At 34.2% G+C, this 16,820-nt stretch overlaps 1 protein-coding gene across 2 annotated transcripts; it reads left to right on the top strand.

Annotated features, from left to right (window-relative positions):
• Nucleotides 1–3,801: 3,801 nt before the first annotated feature.
• On the top strand, nucleotides 3,802–14,495 carry LOC136224460 (indole-3-acetaldehyde oxidase-like). Of its 2 annotated transcripts, XM_066012803.1 has the most exons (11): nucleotides 3,954–4,085; nucleotides 7,504–7,589; nucleotides 8,356–9,981; nucleotides 10,082–10,341; nucleotides 10,416–10,625; nucleotides 10,778–10,996; nucleotides 11,360–12,325; nucleotides 12,542–12,637; nucleotides 12,898–12,996; nucleotides 13,569–13,758; nucleotides 14,153–14,495. In XM_066012803.1, exons 2-11 carry the CDS (start codon nucleotides 7,553–7,555, stop codon nucleotides 14,371–14,373), a joined length of 3,924 nt encoding a protein of 1,307 aa, XP_065868875.1. In that variant the 5' UTR covers nucleotides 3,954–4,085; nucleotides 7,504–7,552; the 3' UTR covers nucleotides 14,374–14,495. The 2 variants fall into 2 exon arrangements, with proteins under 2 accessions (XP_065868874.1, XP_065868875.1); XM_066012802.1 differs by lacking the exon at nucleotides 7,504–7,589 and having other exon boundaries at nucleotides 3,802–4,085.
• Nucleotides 14,496–16,820: the final 2,325 nt, after the last annotated feature.

The raw sequence follows: 16,820 nt of genomic DNA, 5'->3' as shown, positions 1-16,820 counted from the left end.
AATGGAGGAAAATAGAGAAAAATTGTGGAAAATAGAGGAAATTGAAAAGATATTATTACACATGAAGAAAGAGGCAAGACCAACGAGAAAATCAGACGTATAAGCTAAAAACATACCATTTCTACGGGAAATTGAACATAATACGTCAATAATCTCAACATAATATAGAAGAAGAAGAATATTTCGCAACTCCCTAAACTTGTCTAAAATAGTAGATTGGCTCCCTGAACTTTGCAAGTGTCTCACCAGCTCTCTAAACTTGCTTATTTTGTATCACCAGCTTCCCAAACTTGTCCATAAAAGTAGACTCCCTGAACTTTGTAAATATCTCACCAACTCTCTAAACTTGCTTATTCTGTAACAACTAAATACAAAAACCATAATACTAACTCTCGATCCTCATCCATTCAATCTCTCAAACCTGCAACACTAACTCTTATAATAGGTTGAAAGGTAGGAGAAACAAAAAATTTACCTCTCAAATAGATAAAGACGTATTTTTAGAATTTAGGTTTAATAAGTTTTTGTATTTAGTTGTTACAGAATAAGCAAGTTTAGGGAGTTAGTGAGACACTTGCAAAGTTCAGGGAGCTAATCTACTTTTATGGACAAGTTTATGGAGCTGATGATACGAAATAAGCAAGTTTAGGGAGCTGCTGAGACACTTGCAAAGTTTAGAGAACCAATCTACTATTTTGGACAAGTTCATGGAGCCAGTAATGTATTAGGCCTAATATATATCTTTAAAAATAGGCAAACATCAACATTTCAACAACAATATCATTGAAATCTTTCGTGGCGCAATACAACTTTAACACAATGCTTAAAGTTACGGTAAATGAGCTTGAGAACACCAAGCAGAAGCAGGGTGAGACTTTCTCTGACTATGTTAGAGGATGGAGATCAAAGGTGGCTACCATGGAAGACCGGCCAAGTGAGAAGGAACAAATCCGGATGGTGATAAAAAAAGCCCAGCCGTATATTAATGAGAAGATCAAGTACATGCATTTCCCTGGATTCAATGAAATGTATGAAGTTGGTTTGACGGTCGAAGCAGACCATGAACCTAAGAAGGCATATACGAATTATAATAAAACAAAAAAAAAATAAATTCACAATAACGTCTAGAAGGACCAATCGGAAAAAACCGGGTTTCCATCATCTAAATAGTGCATGCGACCTTAATTTTGAACCGTGTTTATACACAATATTCAGAAATAATAAGCTAAGAAATTTAGGATAAAAAATTTTATTAGACTATATTATATTTTTATCTAACATAAGTTTTAAACTTTTATTATATTTAACAATTTAGTTTTTAAAATATTTAAATTTTAAACATTTAAATCTATAGACTTTTTTTTGGTGACCAATCTATAGACTTAACTATAGAATAAAACAAAAGTTCATCTCCTCCTTTCTTCCCTCTTCTTCAAAAGTTCATCTTCATTTTCTTTTTTCTTCTCTTTTTCTTTTTTATTTTTTCCTTAGTTTTCTCCTAACTCCTTTCTAACTGGATCTATCTCGAGGAGGAAGAAGGAAGCTTGTCTTCCTTCTTCCTCCTCCCATCTATGTTTTAGATTTGCATTTTCTTAGTTTTGTAACTTTAGTTGGTTTGAAATCTATTACTTTTTTTTGAAGTTTTTTTCGTCAGATCTACATCTGCTAGCCATACTTCTATCTTTTATCCTTGTTTCGGTTTTAGCACAAGCGGAAAAGATTTATCTTATCCGTAGATCTATAGATCTGCGTGGTTGCACAATAGAAACGGACTCAGATCCGAATGTCCGAAGGAGTTTGAAGGATGAAGAACGGATTGCAGCAGTATTTCAACGAGATTCGACTTTCAAGGAGTATATAGTTTCTAGTTTCTTTGTATTGTTTCTACCTTTAATGGTTTTTATTGCTCATTGTAGTTTTTTTTCTTCCTGTAATGGATCTTGTACTGGCATTAGCCTGTATGGGTACGGGGTTTTATTCCTCCTTTTTTATGTATCTGTATCTCTAAACTTTTTTATCTAATGAAAAGATACCTACTATTTTATTAAAAAAAATATAGAATAAAACAAAAGTTAAACGATTAAATAATATATTATTAAAATAATATATTATATATTATTAAAATACAAAGGTCAAAGAGTGGATTAGATAACAAACATTATTAAATTATTTACCTAAACTTTACAATAAAAAGAGACCACTTACATGGCTAAATGTGTGTTTTTCCCTTGTTATAGTCAGCTAAAAATAATGAATATATATTTGATAAGGAAAAATGTCACTTTCAATATTTCAATCAGATGGTAAAACTGTCAAAGACAAAATTGTCCTGGACAACTATTTTTAGTTTCCAAATGAATGCATGGCTTAGTTATATGAATTTCAAGGTGTCATCTAAATTTTAGGTTTTAATAAATTTAGTGGGTATTTGTTAGAGAAAAAAAAAAAAAACTGAGATTAGTTATTTTATGTTTGTTTTAGAGATAGTTTAGGAAGATAAGCCTGAAATCCTATAGGCAAGAGGGGGTTGTATAAGAAGGTGGAATAAACTCCTGCCATTTTAATAGGATGAAAATGTCTATATTATCTCTCAAATTAATGTTATGTAGTTTAAATAAGATTAAAATAGTAAAATGTATTGTTTTATCCCTATTCTTATTCCACATGTCAAATATTGAATAATAATTCTCAACTATTATATTTTTATCTTTATCTCAACCATTTATCTTGATCCATATCTCAACCTTTATTTAAGGGTAATTCATTGACGTTGAAAATAAGATGAAAAATCAAATCAAATGAAGACTTGAAGACTGACAACGAGTTCAGAAAAAAAATAAACAATTAGGTTAATATTGCATAAAGTATTTGTATGTTGATCAATTTATAAGATGTTAAGTCGGTTAGAGGATAGACATTAACGCAGTCTATGAACGCATGTCAACTTTTAAGTGGTAAATATCTTTTTGTACGACAATCTCTAATCTATTTTATCGTATTTTTTTTATTTGCTCTCTCTATTTTGATGTTGCTATAATGTTTTTAGTTAATCCCATTTCCTCGTTTCTTCTCTCAAAGCACAAGATTCTTTACAAATAATAATATTATATAACAAAATTTATCATAACTATTTTTTTTGTAGGTATTACATCTATTTGGGTAACTTTAAACTATCAAAATCATCAATTAGGTTTCTGAACTAAGCAAAAATCATTAATTGAGTCATCATCATATCTTAAAATCAGAAACTGTGACTATTTGATATTGACTGTAATAATCTCTGTGTTGGTTCAAAATGGGTTTAGAGAAGAGAGTCTAAAACTGTTCAACAAAATGATTTTCGATGAGGCCTTAATTGAAGATTTTTGTTTAGAATGAGAACTCAGTTGATGATTCTTTGTTAGTTGAGAGACCTGATTGATGATTTTGATAATTTAAGTTCTAGTTGATTTTGAAGCCTTAGTTTAGGGATCCAAATGGATATTATGCTTTTTTTTTTTTAAGTAAACAAAAAAAAGTAAGAATATAATAATAAGATATTATTTAACATTATATCAAATCAAATTTGATGGAGAAAAATTATATTCATCAAAATAAAAATACCATTTGATGATGGTTGGAGATGTCTAATAATAAAAGTTCAAAACCATTAAAAAATAGTATAAAAAATTGAGGAGGGCATAATTGTAATTTACCTGTGAGATGTCATCTTTCTGACTTTTCTGACCCTATATACCAATGATTTTTAGACACAACTAAAAACCACAAATATGCTATCTTGGACTGTTTATCTGAATAGATTGAATAAATGGAAAGATATGCCTATCAATGTTGACTATTTTATATTTTAATTTTGTTTCTTCTGTTATATGTATCAATGGAGGTGTCTGGAATTTGAGTTTTTAGAGAACAGAAAATGGAAGAAGAAAAAGGAAAAAGAGGAGGAAAGAAGACAAGTGTTGTTTTTGCAGTAAATAGAGAGAGATTTGAGATTAGTAGTAGCAGTTTTGATGCTTCTACTACTTTGCTCGAGTTTCTTCGTACTCAAACTTCTTTCAAAAGCGTTAAGCTCGGCTGTGGTGAAGGTACCTTTTCCTTTCCTTTCCTTTTCAAGCTATTATTTAGACTATGATCTATAATAGAAATGTTTACGTTGACATATGACAATCAATCATATTTGATGTACGTGTAGTAATCAAACACGTTTGATTTAATTTAAACAGAAATTAACGTGTATATATACAAGGAGACATGTTAAATTAGGTGTGAGATGATAATTGATAAGGTAATTGGAAAAAATTGTCCTTATAGATGGCTTCTTGGAAAGTCTGGTTCTGCGTTGCTTTGATATTTTTTATAAGATGGAGATTGGTCGGATTTTGGGAAGAGACTTTTTCATGTCCAAGTTAGTTGTATCCTTAGAGAAATAATGAAATAACAACAAGAGTAATATTACAATCAGAGTAAAGATATAAATAAGATGTGTATATCTATTTATTTTGGGATAAGGTACTAAAATAGGTCTAAAGTTTTTTGGAAAGTATCAATTTAGGCTCAACGTTCAAAATAGCACCAATATAGGTTTAACGTTTACAACATAATATCAGTTTAGGTTTAACGTTTATAATATAGCATCAATTTAGGCTTCACGTACAAAATAGCACCAATATAGGCTTAACGTTTACAAAATAATACGAATTTAAGTTTAACGTTTACAAAAATATATACAACTTAAGCTAAACGTCATAATTAAATTAATCATATTATATTTTTTTCCCTATTAACTTTATATGTTATCTTTTTATTTAGTTCTATATTTTTATTTATTATAATACAAATATTGTGGATATTCAATCACTTTTAGTTTGCATATATTACATGAGCCATGGAATTTAATAGTCATGGAATCGTTGATGAAAAACAAATATAAGATCTTAATGGGTAAGGATACTAATTAATTGTATTATAATAAATAAGAATATAAAACTAAATAAAAAGATAACATATAAAATTAATAGGGAAAAAATATAATATGATTAATTTAATTATGAAGTTTAGCTTAAATTGTATATATTTTGTGAACATTAAGTTTAAATTCGTATTATTTTGTAAACGTTAAGCCTATATTGATACTATTTTGTACGTGAAACCTAAATTGATGTTATATTATAAACAAAATAATTGCTGACGATTCTCTATCCCCTTGCTGTATAAAAAGCCAAGCGGTGCCTCATTTTGTTGCAAGGTAAAAACACATAAATTTTGGTAGTCTCATTATTTTGAAGTATTTTTGAATTACATTGTTGTAATTTTAGAAAATTGCTTGGAGAACCTCGTCTTTTTATTCCTACTATTTTATAATTGAAAAATTTACTCTTGAGCTTGGCCATAAACATATCCCAAAATTAAAGGGTGAATCACATTAAATGTGTCATTTTTATTGATTATTTTATATGTTTTTATTTTACGGAATATATATTTCATTTTATTCCCAGCAAGATGTACACTTATTGTGACACTTTATATAGGAGTAGAGAGTGCTATAAACTCACTCTTATCTATTTAGGGAGTGTTTGTTTCAGCTTTTCGGAGAGCGTTTAACATTTCACTCCAAACTGTAGGAAATATAACGTTTGGTTAGGTTTATATAACCGCAACATTCATCATTTTTTATGGAAGCTGCAGCATTTTGGAGAGTTTCACAAAACGCTCATATTTGGAGCTTTTCATAAACAGTTATTTGTAGTTATTTGTTATTAACAAAATTATCCTTCTTATTTCCACAAAATATATTTATTCTTTAACATTATTTATATTTCTACAACATAATTATCGGAAGAACAAGATTTTTTTGCGTTCAATAAATTTTTATTTTTTATATAGATTATTTTTATTAATTTGTATAACACATTTTTTATTTTATAGTAGGATAAGGTGCAAAAATACTCATAACATTTATAGTTAGGAGCAATTTTATCCTTAACGTCTAAAATGGTGCAATTATACCCATAATGTTGGCAGCCAAAATCAATTTTACTCCTAAATTGTCTTATTGGTCATGAATATTGTCATCTACACTTCACATGTGCACCATTTTATTATCGTTAGTAACCGATCATAAATATATAATTAGACGTGAATTTTTTTTAAGAAAATAAAAAAATATTGTCTTTTGTACAAGTTGGACAAAAAAATTTCAACTATTTCGTCGAATTTATAAATATTAATTTTCAATTTTATTATTAAATCACAAAAAATATGAAATCTCCTTTTTAGAACTACTCGTATGTGCAATTGGTGTAGAATATGAAATAAAATATCTATGTTTTCTAATAATATCTAAAATCGATCCAACTTGCCAATGTTAGGGGTAAAATTGCTCTTAGATATCAGCGTTATGAGTAAAATTGTATAATTTTAGACGTTAAGAGTAAAATTATTCATAGTTGTAAACGTTATAGACATGTTTTCACATTTTTTTTATATAATTTCATCGTTGATTAATTTAAAACATGTCACATTTTAAATCCGAACAGCAACAGTTCAATATAATTTTACCAAACCCTGGTAATTAAACAGCTAACAGCTTACTACAACTGCAAACAGCTGAACCAAACAGATCTTTAGAAAAGAGTTTTTAAAGGGATAAGAAATTTCGTATTTTCAGGAGATAATTGTATTCGATAAATACTCCTAATTAGAGTAGGATTGGTAACACTAATCTAGAAGAATCGCTTCTCTAAATAAGATAATTCGTTACTTGATCTTAGTTACGTATCCAAACCGCGATACTGACCTAACATCGTTTGAGCCTATAAACAGTATGCAGGTTAGACGAGGCCGAAGTCCGATAAACCCGCTCCGATGTCTAGGTCAGTTTGTGATTTAGGACCGAATAGAAGGATATAGACAAGTTTAGATATAGTGGTTAATGTACTGAACATTGTGTCAATACATGTGTATTTATAGTGTTCGATTAGGTTCAAGGTTGTCACCTTCTTTGGGAATCTTATGGAGCTATATAGGATTCATGATCCCACAAGAAGTCCGAATAGTGAAAGAAATCATTTGTCTCGTAGGATTTTAAAAGATTCTTTGAAGTTCTGAGGTTAGAACCTCATAAACCGCCGCTCGTTGAGCGTGGACCGTAGTAGTTGTCTTTTACTTGTTGAAATGAGTTTGGCGCCGTTCGGAACGTGTTTAGACTGTTATTATGCTTGAACTTAGACCGTAATGAGAATAATAATAACATCACACATGTGACATCATTTAGTCAGATATCATTATATAATAATGTTTTTTAGTCTTATACCGATTCTAAGTGATTTCTGAAAAATTTATTGTACAATCATCTTGTATCAACCAACCAAGTTATAATAAATTGAATCTCCTTAATTTATTTTTGTTTTTATATTACAGATAAAAAAATTATATTTAAACCTCTTACCTTTACAAATTTTTCTATTAAGCTGGTGATATTTTTTTGTTTCAAAAAAAATTTAGGTAAGGGTAGGTCTACCCACTCTCAAGATCAGGCAAACCACAGATCTCGATGAAGATTTACAGTGGAATTTACAAATCACCTACCAGTGAGGACTAAATTTTGATACACATTTAATTTGCACACACTTCTTTTTTTTTCTTTTAATATGCACACACATTTTTAGTTATTCACTAAAACCTAAGAAATTCTAAGGGCTTAATTATAAGTTTAGCTTTATTAAAATATCTTTAACCAACCATAATAACCGTCGGAACTTGGAAGTTGCAAATGCAAATGCAAATTCCATATCCCTGTTTAGCCATTTTATCAAACACTTCATGCGCGCGCACCAAATACGGCAAAAATCAGTGTCCTTGCATTAGAAAATAGTATCATCGTCTTCTACTTCTGATTGTAATTCACGCGGCAGAAAATTCGTCAGTAGTAGTATGTGGAATTTGAGTCGAGATCAAGGAAATGAGCTATTACCAAGCCGATTTCGAGGGGACTGCTTGTACCTTTGTGAGTTGCATAGCTTTCTTCACATGGAAAAGAAGAGGAATTGCATATTAAAAAAAAAAAAAAAAAAGTGTGTGCAAATTAAATGTGTGTATTTTAAGCGTTGGTGGAGGTTGATAAACGGCGGGAATAGAAGCAAGATTGATCTCAATTTCGCCTAATCTGCACCCAGCGTCTGCTTGACGAGGTTTTTTGGTTAATTAGCAGAGTAGAAAAACAATACAACACTCAATTTTAGCCAACTCGAGTTTTCTATTTTTCATGCTATTTTTGTCGAGTAATTCCATTTTGAAATTGTCTAACATTTTATAGTTATGCTTTGTGTTTGTACTTATTTGGATTTACGATTTTAGGTGGATGTGGTGCTTGTGTTGTTCTGATATCTAAATATGATCCAATTCTCGACAAAGTAGAGGATTTTACAGCAAGTTCTTGTCTCACACTGCTTTCTAGTGTAAATGGATATTCAATTACAACAAGTGAAGGTCTCGGTAATAGCAAAAATGGCTTCCACTCAATTCACCAAAGGCTCGCTGGATTTCATGCTTCTCAATGTGGCTTTTGTACTCCTGGAATGTGCATGTCACTCTTTGGAGCCCTTGTTAATGCTCAAAAGACCGATCAACCAGAGCCTTCTCCAGGATTTTCCAAGCTTACGGCTGCTGAAGCTGAAAAATCTATTGCAGGAAATCTATGTCGCTGTACCGGATATCGCCCCATCGCTGATGCCTGCAAAAGTTTTGCTGGGGATATTGATATGGAGGATTTGGGATTCAATTCTTTCTCGGAAAAGAGGTTACCTCCGTACAACAGTAATCATGATCAGATTTGCAGTTTCCCTGAATTTCTGAAAAGGGAAATTAGGCCTTCCTTTCAATTAGATTTTGGAAATGCTTCTTGGTGTCAACCTTCTAGCTTTGAGGAGCTTCAGAGCTTACTAAGAGCCACTGATGTCAACGGCAGATTACAAATAAAACTGGTGGTCGGAAACACGAGCGTCGGTTATTATAAGGAACATGAACACCATGACAAATATATAGATCTGAGGTATATTCCTGAGCTCTCAATTGTTCAACGGGACCACACAGGTATTCAGATTGGGGCAGCAGTAACTATTTCTAAAGCTATTGAAGCTTTGAGGGAAGAAAGTAAAGATGAATTGATTTCAAAAAGCAAGACTGTGTTCGAAAAACTTGCTGCTCATATGGAGAAAATTGCTTCAAAATTCGTTAGAAATTCAGGCAGTATAGGGGGGAATTTGGTGATGGCACAAAGGAAACATTTTCCTTCAGATATTGCAACTATACTTCTTGGAGCTGGTTCATCTGTTACTATAGCAACCGGTGCTATTCATGAAACAGTTACCTTGGAGGAGTTCCTGGAAAGGCCTCCTCTGGATTCAACAAGTGTACTCTTAAATGTTAAAATCCCAAATTGGGGATCAATCAATGGTTTATCTTTATCTCCTGAAAGAGACAATGAGTTGTTGTTTGAAACATATCGATCTGCACCCCGGCCCCTTGGAAATGCTTTGCCTTATATGAATGCTGCTTTCCTGGCTCAAGTTTCCAGCTCAAAAGCATCTGGTGGAATTGTGTTAAATAGTTGTCAGTTGGCTTTTGGTGCTTTTGGAACCAAACATGCAATTAGAGCAAAGAAAGCCGAGAAATTTATAACAGGGAAGTTATTCACCATTGGTGTCCTCCAGGAAGCTATTGAATTAGTGAAAGCTACTGTGGTACCTGAAGATGGAACTCAAAATTGTGGGTATAGATCAAGCTTGGCTGTTGGTTTTCTTTTTGAATTTTTTGGTCCATTAACAAATACTACTACTAAATCTTTGCTGAATGGATATTACCCTGATGATGTTGAATTTCCCACTTTGCTTTCATCATCTAAGCAAATGATTCAATTAAACCAAGAATATTACCCTGTTGGAGCACCAATTACAAAATCCGGTGCCAATCTTCAAGCTTCCGGTCAGTATTAGTCTGCTCATGATTCAACATTTTTTTTTCTAAATTCATAAATGAGAACTAGAAATCAGGAATCAACTTCCTCATTTAATGACTTGTATAGGGGAAGCTGTTTATGTGGATGACATCCCCTCACCCAGAAATTGTCTACATGGAGCATTCATATATAGTACAAAACCTTATGCTAGAGTAAAGAGCATAGAATTGAAGTCTAAGTCAGTCCCGGATGGTGTCAGTGGACTTATTTCTTACAAAGACATTCCAAAAGGTGGGGAGAACATTGGTTCTTTGTTTGCTTTTGGTCCTGAACCTCTGTTTGCTGAGGAAGTTGCTCAGTATGCTGGACAGCCTCTTGCCTTAGTGGTAATTATCTTAACCCTTGCTATTGCAATGGGATTTGTACTGATCAATCTTGTCAAATTGAATGAATTTTGTAGCTTGCAGATACACGTAAGCATGCTGATGTAGCATCAAACCTTGCAGTAGTAGATTATGATATGGAAAATCTAGAACCTCCTATTTTAACTGTTGAAGATGCTATTAAAAATTCTAGCTTTTTTGAGGTTCCGCCTTTTATCTACCCCAAAGAAGTTGGTGATGCATCAAAGGGAATGGCTGCAGCTGATCACAAGATTCTCTCATCTGAGGTATTTTTCACTTCCTCATCCCTTTCTAGTCCTTTGTTTGCTCCAACAATGTGAAAAAAAAGTACAACCTTTTTCTTTTCAAGGCATACCCACAAGCCTAAAACGGTTCAGTTCTATTCCAGTTTCATTTTTAACTAATTGTTGATATGCAGATAAAACTTGGGTCACAATATTATTTTTATATGGAGACCCAGACTTCCCTTGCTGTTCCAGATGAAGACAACTGCATAGTGGTTTACACTTCAAATCAAATGACTGAATACACACATGTTGCCATTGCTAGATGTCTTGCGCTTCCTGAAAACAATGTGCGTGTCATTACAAGAAGGGTGGGAGGAGGTTTCGGTGGGAAGGCTCTAAGAGCTATACCTGTGAGGTTCCTTATCTAATAGATCTCTTTTTATAGTACTTATTTATATGAAAGAGATGTCCCATTAATGATATCCTAGTTACTTGTTGATTTGAAGTATATGGCATGCCGAATGATGCTTTGAGAAATTCTTTGAAAAAATGAGTCCTGATGATATGGTAGTATGTGCTATTATATCATACAGGCCTCACTTTTCCCTCTTCTTCCTAGTTAACCAATTCTATGAAGAAACATTTTATTTCTTGGGGAGCTTGTGCATCTTATTTCTATTGATGTGTGTTCTCTGAATTATTTATTGCGTGATGTATTTGATCCGTCTGTCTATTTGTTCTTTCTGCAAGTACTTACAGTTGACATGTTTTAGGTTGCTATAGCATGTGCACTTGCAGCATACAAGTTACAGCGCCCTGTTAGGATGTATCTCAACCGCAATAGTGATATGATAATGACTGGAGGAAGACATCCTATGAAAATAATTTACAGTGTAGGTTTCACATCAAATGGAAAAATTACAGCCTTGGAGCTTAAGATATTAATTAACGCCGGCATATCTCCCGATGTAAGCCCAGTGTTGCCAAGTGCTATTGTGAGTTCACTTAAAAAGTACAATTGGGGTGCTTTATCTTTTGATATAAAGGTGTGTAAGACAAACCTTCTAAGTAAATCAGCAATGCGAGGTCCTGGTGATGTTCAAGGATCATATATTGCAGAAGCTGTAATTGAAAATGTAGCATCTTCTCTTTCTATGGATGCTGATACTGTTAGAACTGCAAATCTTCACAATTATGATACCTTTAAGTCATTTTATGGTTCTAGCGCAGGAGATCCTGCAGAATATACTTTAACTTCAATATGGGACAAGTTAGCTGTATCTTCTAGCTTTGACCAGAGGATTGAAATGATTAAGGAGTTTAATGTGTGTAATGTGTGGAAGAAAAGAGGTATTTCTCGAATTCCTGTTGTATATGAGGTGAGGCTGAGAGCAACTCCAGGAAAAGTTAGCATTTTGAGCGATGGATCCATTGTTGTTGAAGTTGGGGGAATAGAGATTGGGCAGGGGCTCTGGACCAAGGTGAAACAGACAGCTGCTTTTGCTTTGAGTTCAATCAAATGTGATGGAGCCGGAGACCTCTTGGATAAAGTACGAATTATACAGAATGATAGTCTGAGTTTAACTCAAGGAGGGTTCACTGCAGGCAGCACGACTTCTGAGTCGAGCTGTGAAGCAGTTAGACTCTGTTGTAACGTGTTAGTTGAGAGGCTTACAGCTCTGAAAGAGAGGCTGCAGATGCAAACGGATCCTGTAGCGTGGGAGATGCTAATTCACCAGGTAGAACAATTCACTATTGTTTGTTGTTTGTTAAATGTTTGGTGGTATAGATATTAGCTGATTTTCCTTCCAAAATAGCTATCTGTGACTTTCTCAATCTTAACCAAACACTTTATATCTACCTTTTGCAATAAGAACGTGAACTGTAGACGGATTTTGTTATGAAGAGAAGTTGCAGAACTTGATCTCATTTTACAATAATTTGTAAAATTGCAGGCATATTCAGAATCTGTACACTTATCAGCAAATTCTTACTATGTCCCTGAGTCTGCTTCTGCAGTATACTTAAACTATGGTGCTGCTGTGAGTGAGGCAAGTTTTTATTACCCATCATCATCTTCTACTTTTTACCGTAGAGGATCTCGTGTCATAATTGTATTATGTGATTTATATATTTCATCTCATTTTATATGATATAAATGACATAAAAATAATAATCGTGTCAAAAGGGTCATGTTTAAGTGGGTTGTTGCCATGTCAGAAAAATTGACAGCCATAGCGATGAACTTCAGAACCGTTGCAATTCTAAGAAGTGATTATTTTCCATTTCATATGAATCTATGATGACACAGGTAGAGGTAGACCTGCTTACAGGACAAACAACAATTTTAAGATCCGATATTTTATATGACTGTGGACGAAGTCTGAATCCTGCTGTGGATTTGGGACAGGTTAGTTATATATGCACACACATCAGAATCAAGTTTCTATGTCTTAAATTTGTACTTATATTCTCAAGTTGTAATCTTTCTCAAATATACTTAGAGATTAAATTTCTTTGTAAATGTTTGAGGACACAAAACAGTTGTACTGAGATGGGAAATTGGCACATTTGTGGTTAATTACCAAAAAAATTTCATCATTCAAGGTGGATTTCAAACTATTTCTAAGTATTTGGTGATTTTGGCTCGCCCCACCCCTGAGGAAGACGAACAAGAGATCTGGGAGAATTTTCTATCAGTCCGCCTATCACACGGGCGGATTGATATTTCACAATTGTAACTATCAGTACTCTTGTGTGACAGGTGGACTGATATTGGTCCACCTGTCACATAGGGGGGCTAGTAGAAACTTCATGTAGCTCTCTTCCTGATTGGCGGGATGATCGAAAATTACTATAAACGCGGAAATAGTTTGAAATTTGTTCTAAATGAAGAAATATTTGGTAAATTTAACCACAAATGTGTCAGTTTGCCTAGTGAAACAGTGAGATATAGTGAGAAGTATGAATTGACAATTGCAGATTGAAGGAGCATTTGTCCAAGGAATAGGGTTTTTCATGCTTGAAGAATACACAACTAATTCGGATGGATTAATGGATGCAAACGGCACTTGGACGTACAAGATCCCTACAATAGACACCATACCAAAGCAGTTCAATGTTGAGATACTTAATAGCGGACATCACCAGAAACGTGTCCTCTCTTCAAAAGGTAGGCTCTTTGCTAGTAATAATCTGTTCACTGTTTCAGTGAAGTCATCAAAGTTTCAATCTTTGAATTTGTTGTTTTAATTTCTCAGAGCATGAGAACAATATATAATTCTTTTATTGAAAGAACGAAAATTTTAATCAGAGATGCCACAACCCAGGTTCATATTACTGTGTCTTGTGATTAAATCAATAAATAGGGCTGTCAGGAATCGAACCTAGACCACTTGGTCAAACTAGCTCCGATACCATGTCATGGAACCAATTGAACTAAAAAACCAAACTCTTAGTTAAAGGTCCACTTCATATTAATATCTAACAAGTAACAATATTGAAGAGGATTCAGTCATGATCTGTATATAGATAGAGTTGAATGTTGTGTATGTGGTTTTGTGCAGCTTCTGGGGAGCCACCATTGCTGCTAGCAGCATCAGTTCACTGTGCAACAAGAGGTGCTATTAGAGAAGCGCGAAAACAGCTTCACTCGTGGGGTTTCCTCGATGGTTCTTACTCGAAGTTCCAGCTGGGTGTCCCTGCCACCATGCCTGTGGTGAAGGAGCTCTGCGGACTGGACAGTGTGGAGAAGTATTTGCAGTGGAAAATGTCTTCTGGTATTTGAATATTCTTATTCAAGCTCAGTTTAAGACTACATCATCACAATTCCCATCCCATTATCTTGTTTCATAGATTAAACTTTATTTGTCATGTATTTGTTTGGTTTGTTTAATCATTTTTATAGCTTCTTTTTGTTTTACTTAAAAAAAAAATTAGATATAAAATGTTTGGTTAGGATTAAGAAATAAATGCTTATTAAATTCAATTCACACTTACTAAAAAAACATATATGCTTATATAACTCAATTTCGAACCATTAAAAAAACTAATAAAAGTCTCTCCTGGAGTGAGAGTTTCATTTTTGTCTCTCCGGTTGTGAGAGTTTGTTAATTTCTTTGCTTTTCTTCGGCGATCTTTGCCCGGCGGTTCTTGTTATTTTCTCCTTAACCCTAAGACGCTTTTTGTCTGTGGTTTCTTTGCTCTATATTTCAACTGTTGCTGCTGTGATATGGAATCGGCGATGGATGGGTTGTTAATCACCGAGGAAGAAGAAAACGCCCTTGATTTCTCTGATCGAATTAGGCCGGCGGAGATCAAAACCCGAAATCTTTCTATGATAGGCAGGTTTGTTTCTGATAAACCAATTAATTTCAATGCTATGAAAAATCGGTTAGCAAGTTTGTGGAGGCCTGGGAAGGGTATTGCCATTACTGAATTAGGGTCTAATCTCTATGAATTTGAGTTTTTTCATATAATTGATCGGGATAGGGTTGTTGCGGGGGGCCCTTGGTCCTTCGACAATTATCTTTTAGTTTGGAGTGAATGGCCTGATGGTGTATTACCAAAGGATATTCCTTTGCAATTTGCAGCTTTTTGGATACAAGTATATGATCTACCTTCAGGGGCATTTTCAGAGAGTATTGGGAAGCAGATTGGAGATTATATAGGAATATTTCAAGAGTATGATAATTCAGAAGAGTTAGGGGTAAGGCGTACCTTTTTGAGAATCCGTGTTAAGCTGGATGTTACTCAACCACTTAAGCGATGTAAACGAATTAGAAAAGCTCAACATGAATGGTCATATATTCATTTTAAATATGAAAGATTGAGTATCTTCTGTTATATCTGTGGTATTCTTGGACAATCTGAAAGATTTTGTGATTCTTTATTCACTACTACTGATCTTCCAATCAAGTAGGAATGGGGTGAATGGTTAAGGGCTCCTATGAGAAGAGGAGGAGAACAGATTGGAGCCCGATGGCTCAGAGAATCTAGTGCAGGGTCGGGTCCTAGTATAAGTGCGGATAATCGAAGGTTTGTGTTAGGAGGTAAACTACAATCTGATTGTATAATGAGAGCAACCTTAAGAATGAAATTTGGGAAGGAAAATTCATCTTCTGTTGGGGGTGATCAACAAAATGAGTCTGAACCAACTAACGTGTCTATGGATCTTGGGGAAGAGGAGGGGATGGATTTAGTGGAACAAAGGAAAAGGAGACGAGATGATGCTATTATGCGTAGCAAAGGAGTTGGGAGTTCACATGAAGGGATGAATTCAATCAATATGGTGCTGGAAGTTTCTGGTGGTAATACAGATCTTTCAAGCCCCTCTGTCACAGAACCGGTGAGGCCTGCAGAGCAGGCTCACCGAGCATTATGAATTGCTTGAGTTGGAACTGCCGGGGCTTGGGGAACCCTAGGGCAGTTCGTGCACTGGGTGAGTTAATTAAAGCTCACAACCCTAAATTGATGTTCCTTATGGAAACACTTGTCAATAAAACAAAAATTGAAATGATTAGGAGGCAATTTAAGTTTGAAGGTTGTTTAGCGGTTGATTGTGTTGGTAGGAGTGGGGGTTTACTCTTTTATGGAAAGAGAATCATGGTGTGTCAGTACAAAGTTTTTCCTCTCATCATATTGAGGTTATTGTTCACTCGGAGGACGGTGGTGATTAGAGATTGGTTGGTTTTTACGGATATGCTGATAGGGGTCGTCATCAAGATTCATGGCAATTGGTCAGGCAGCTGGCTACTAGATCAGATTTCCCTTGGTTCATGGTTGGGGATTTTAATTGTATTATCAACTAGGAGGAGAAAGTGGGTGGAGCTCTATATCCAAATAATCTGATGAACGCTTTTAAAGAAACAATTATTGATGCTGGCCTTGATGAATTAATTTTGACAGGAGGTCGTTTTACTTGGGAGCGTGGTCGCGGAACTGATATGTGGATTCAAGAGAAGCTTGATAGAGGTTTTGGTTCGGCAAATTGGTTTGAGAAATTTCCCTTTTATAATTTCACTATTCAAACCGCTGCATATTCTGACCATACTCCTTTGCTACTGCATACAACACCGAGATAGCAATCTGTCTTCAGTAATAGATTTCGTTTTGAGTCGGCTTGGGTGAAAGAAGAAGGATTTAATGGTATGTTGAGGGCGTGTTGGCAGGCTGAAGGGTCTAGAGCTGTGCTCCCAAAGCTTGCGGCGTGTGCCGCGTTGATGGAGCAATGGG

This window comes from Euphorbia lathyris, chromosome 3 (assembly GCF_963576675.1).
Source record: "Euphorbia lathyris chromosome 3, ddEupLath1.1, whole genome shotgun sequence".
Classification (NCBI taxonomy): Eukaryota; Viridiplantae; Streptophyta; class Magnoliopsida; order Malpighiales; family Euphorbiaceae; genus Euphorbia; species Euphorbia lathyris.
This window is presented reverse-complemented; position numbering and strand designations above follow the sequence as displayed.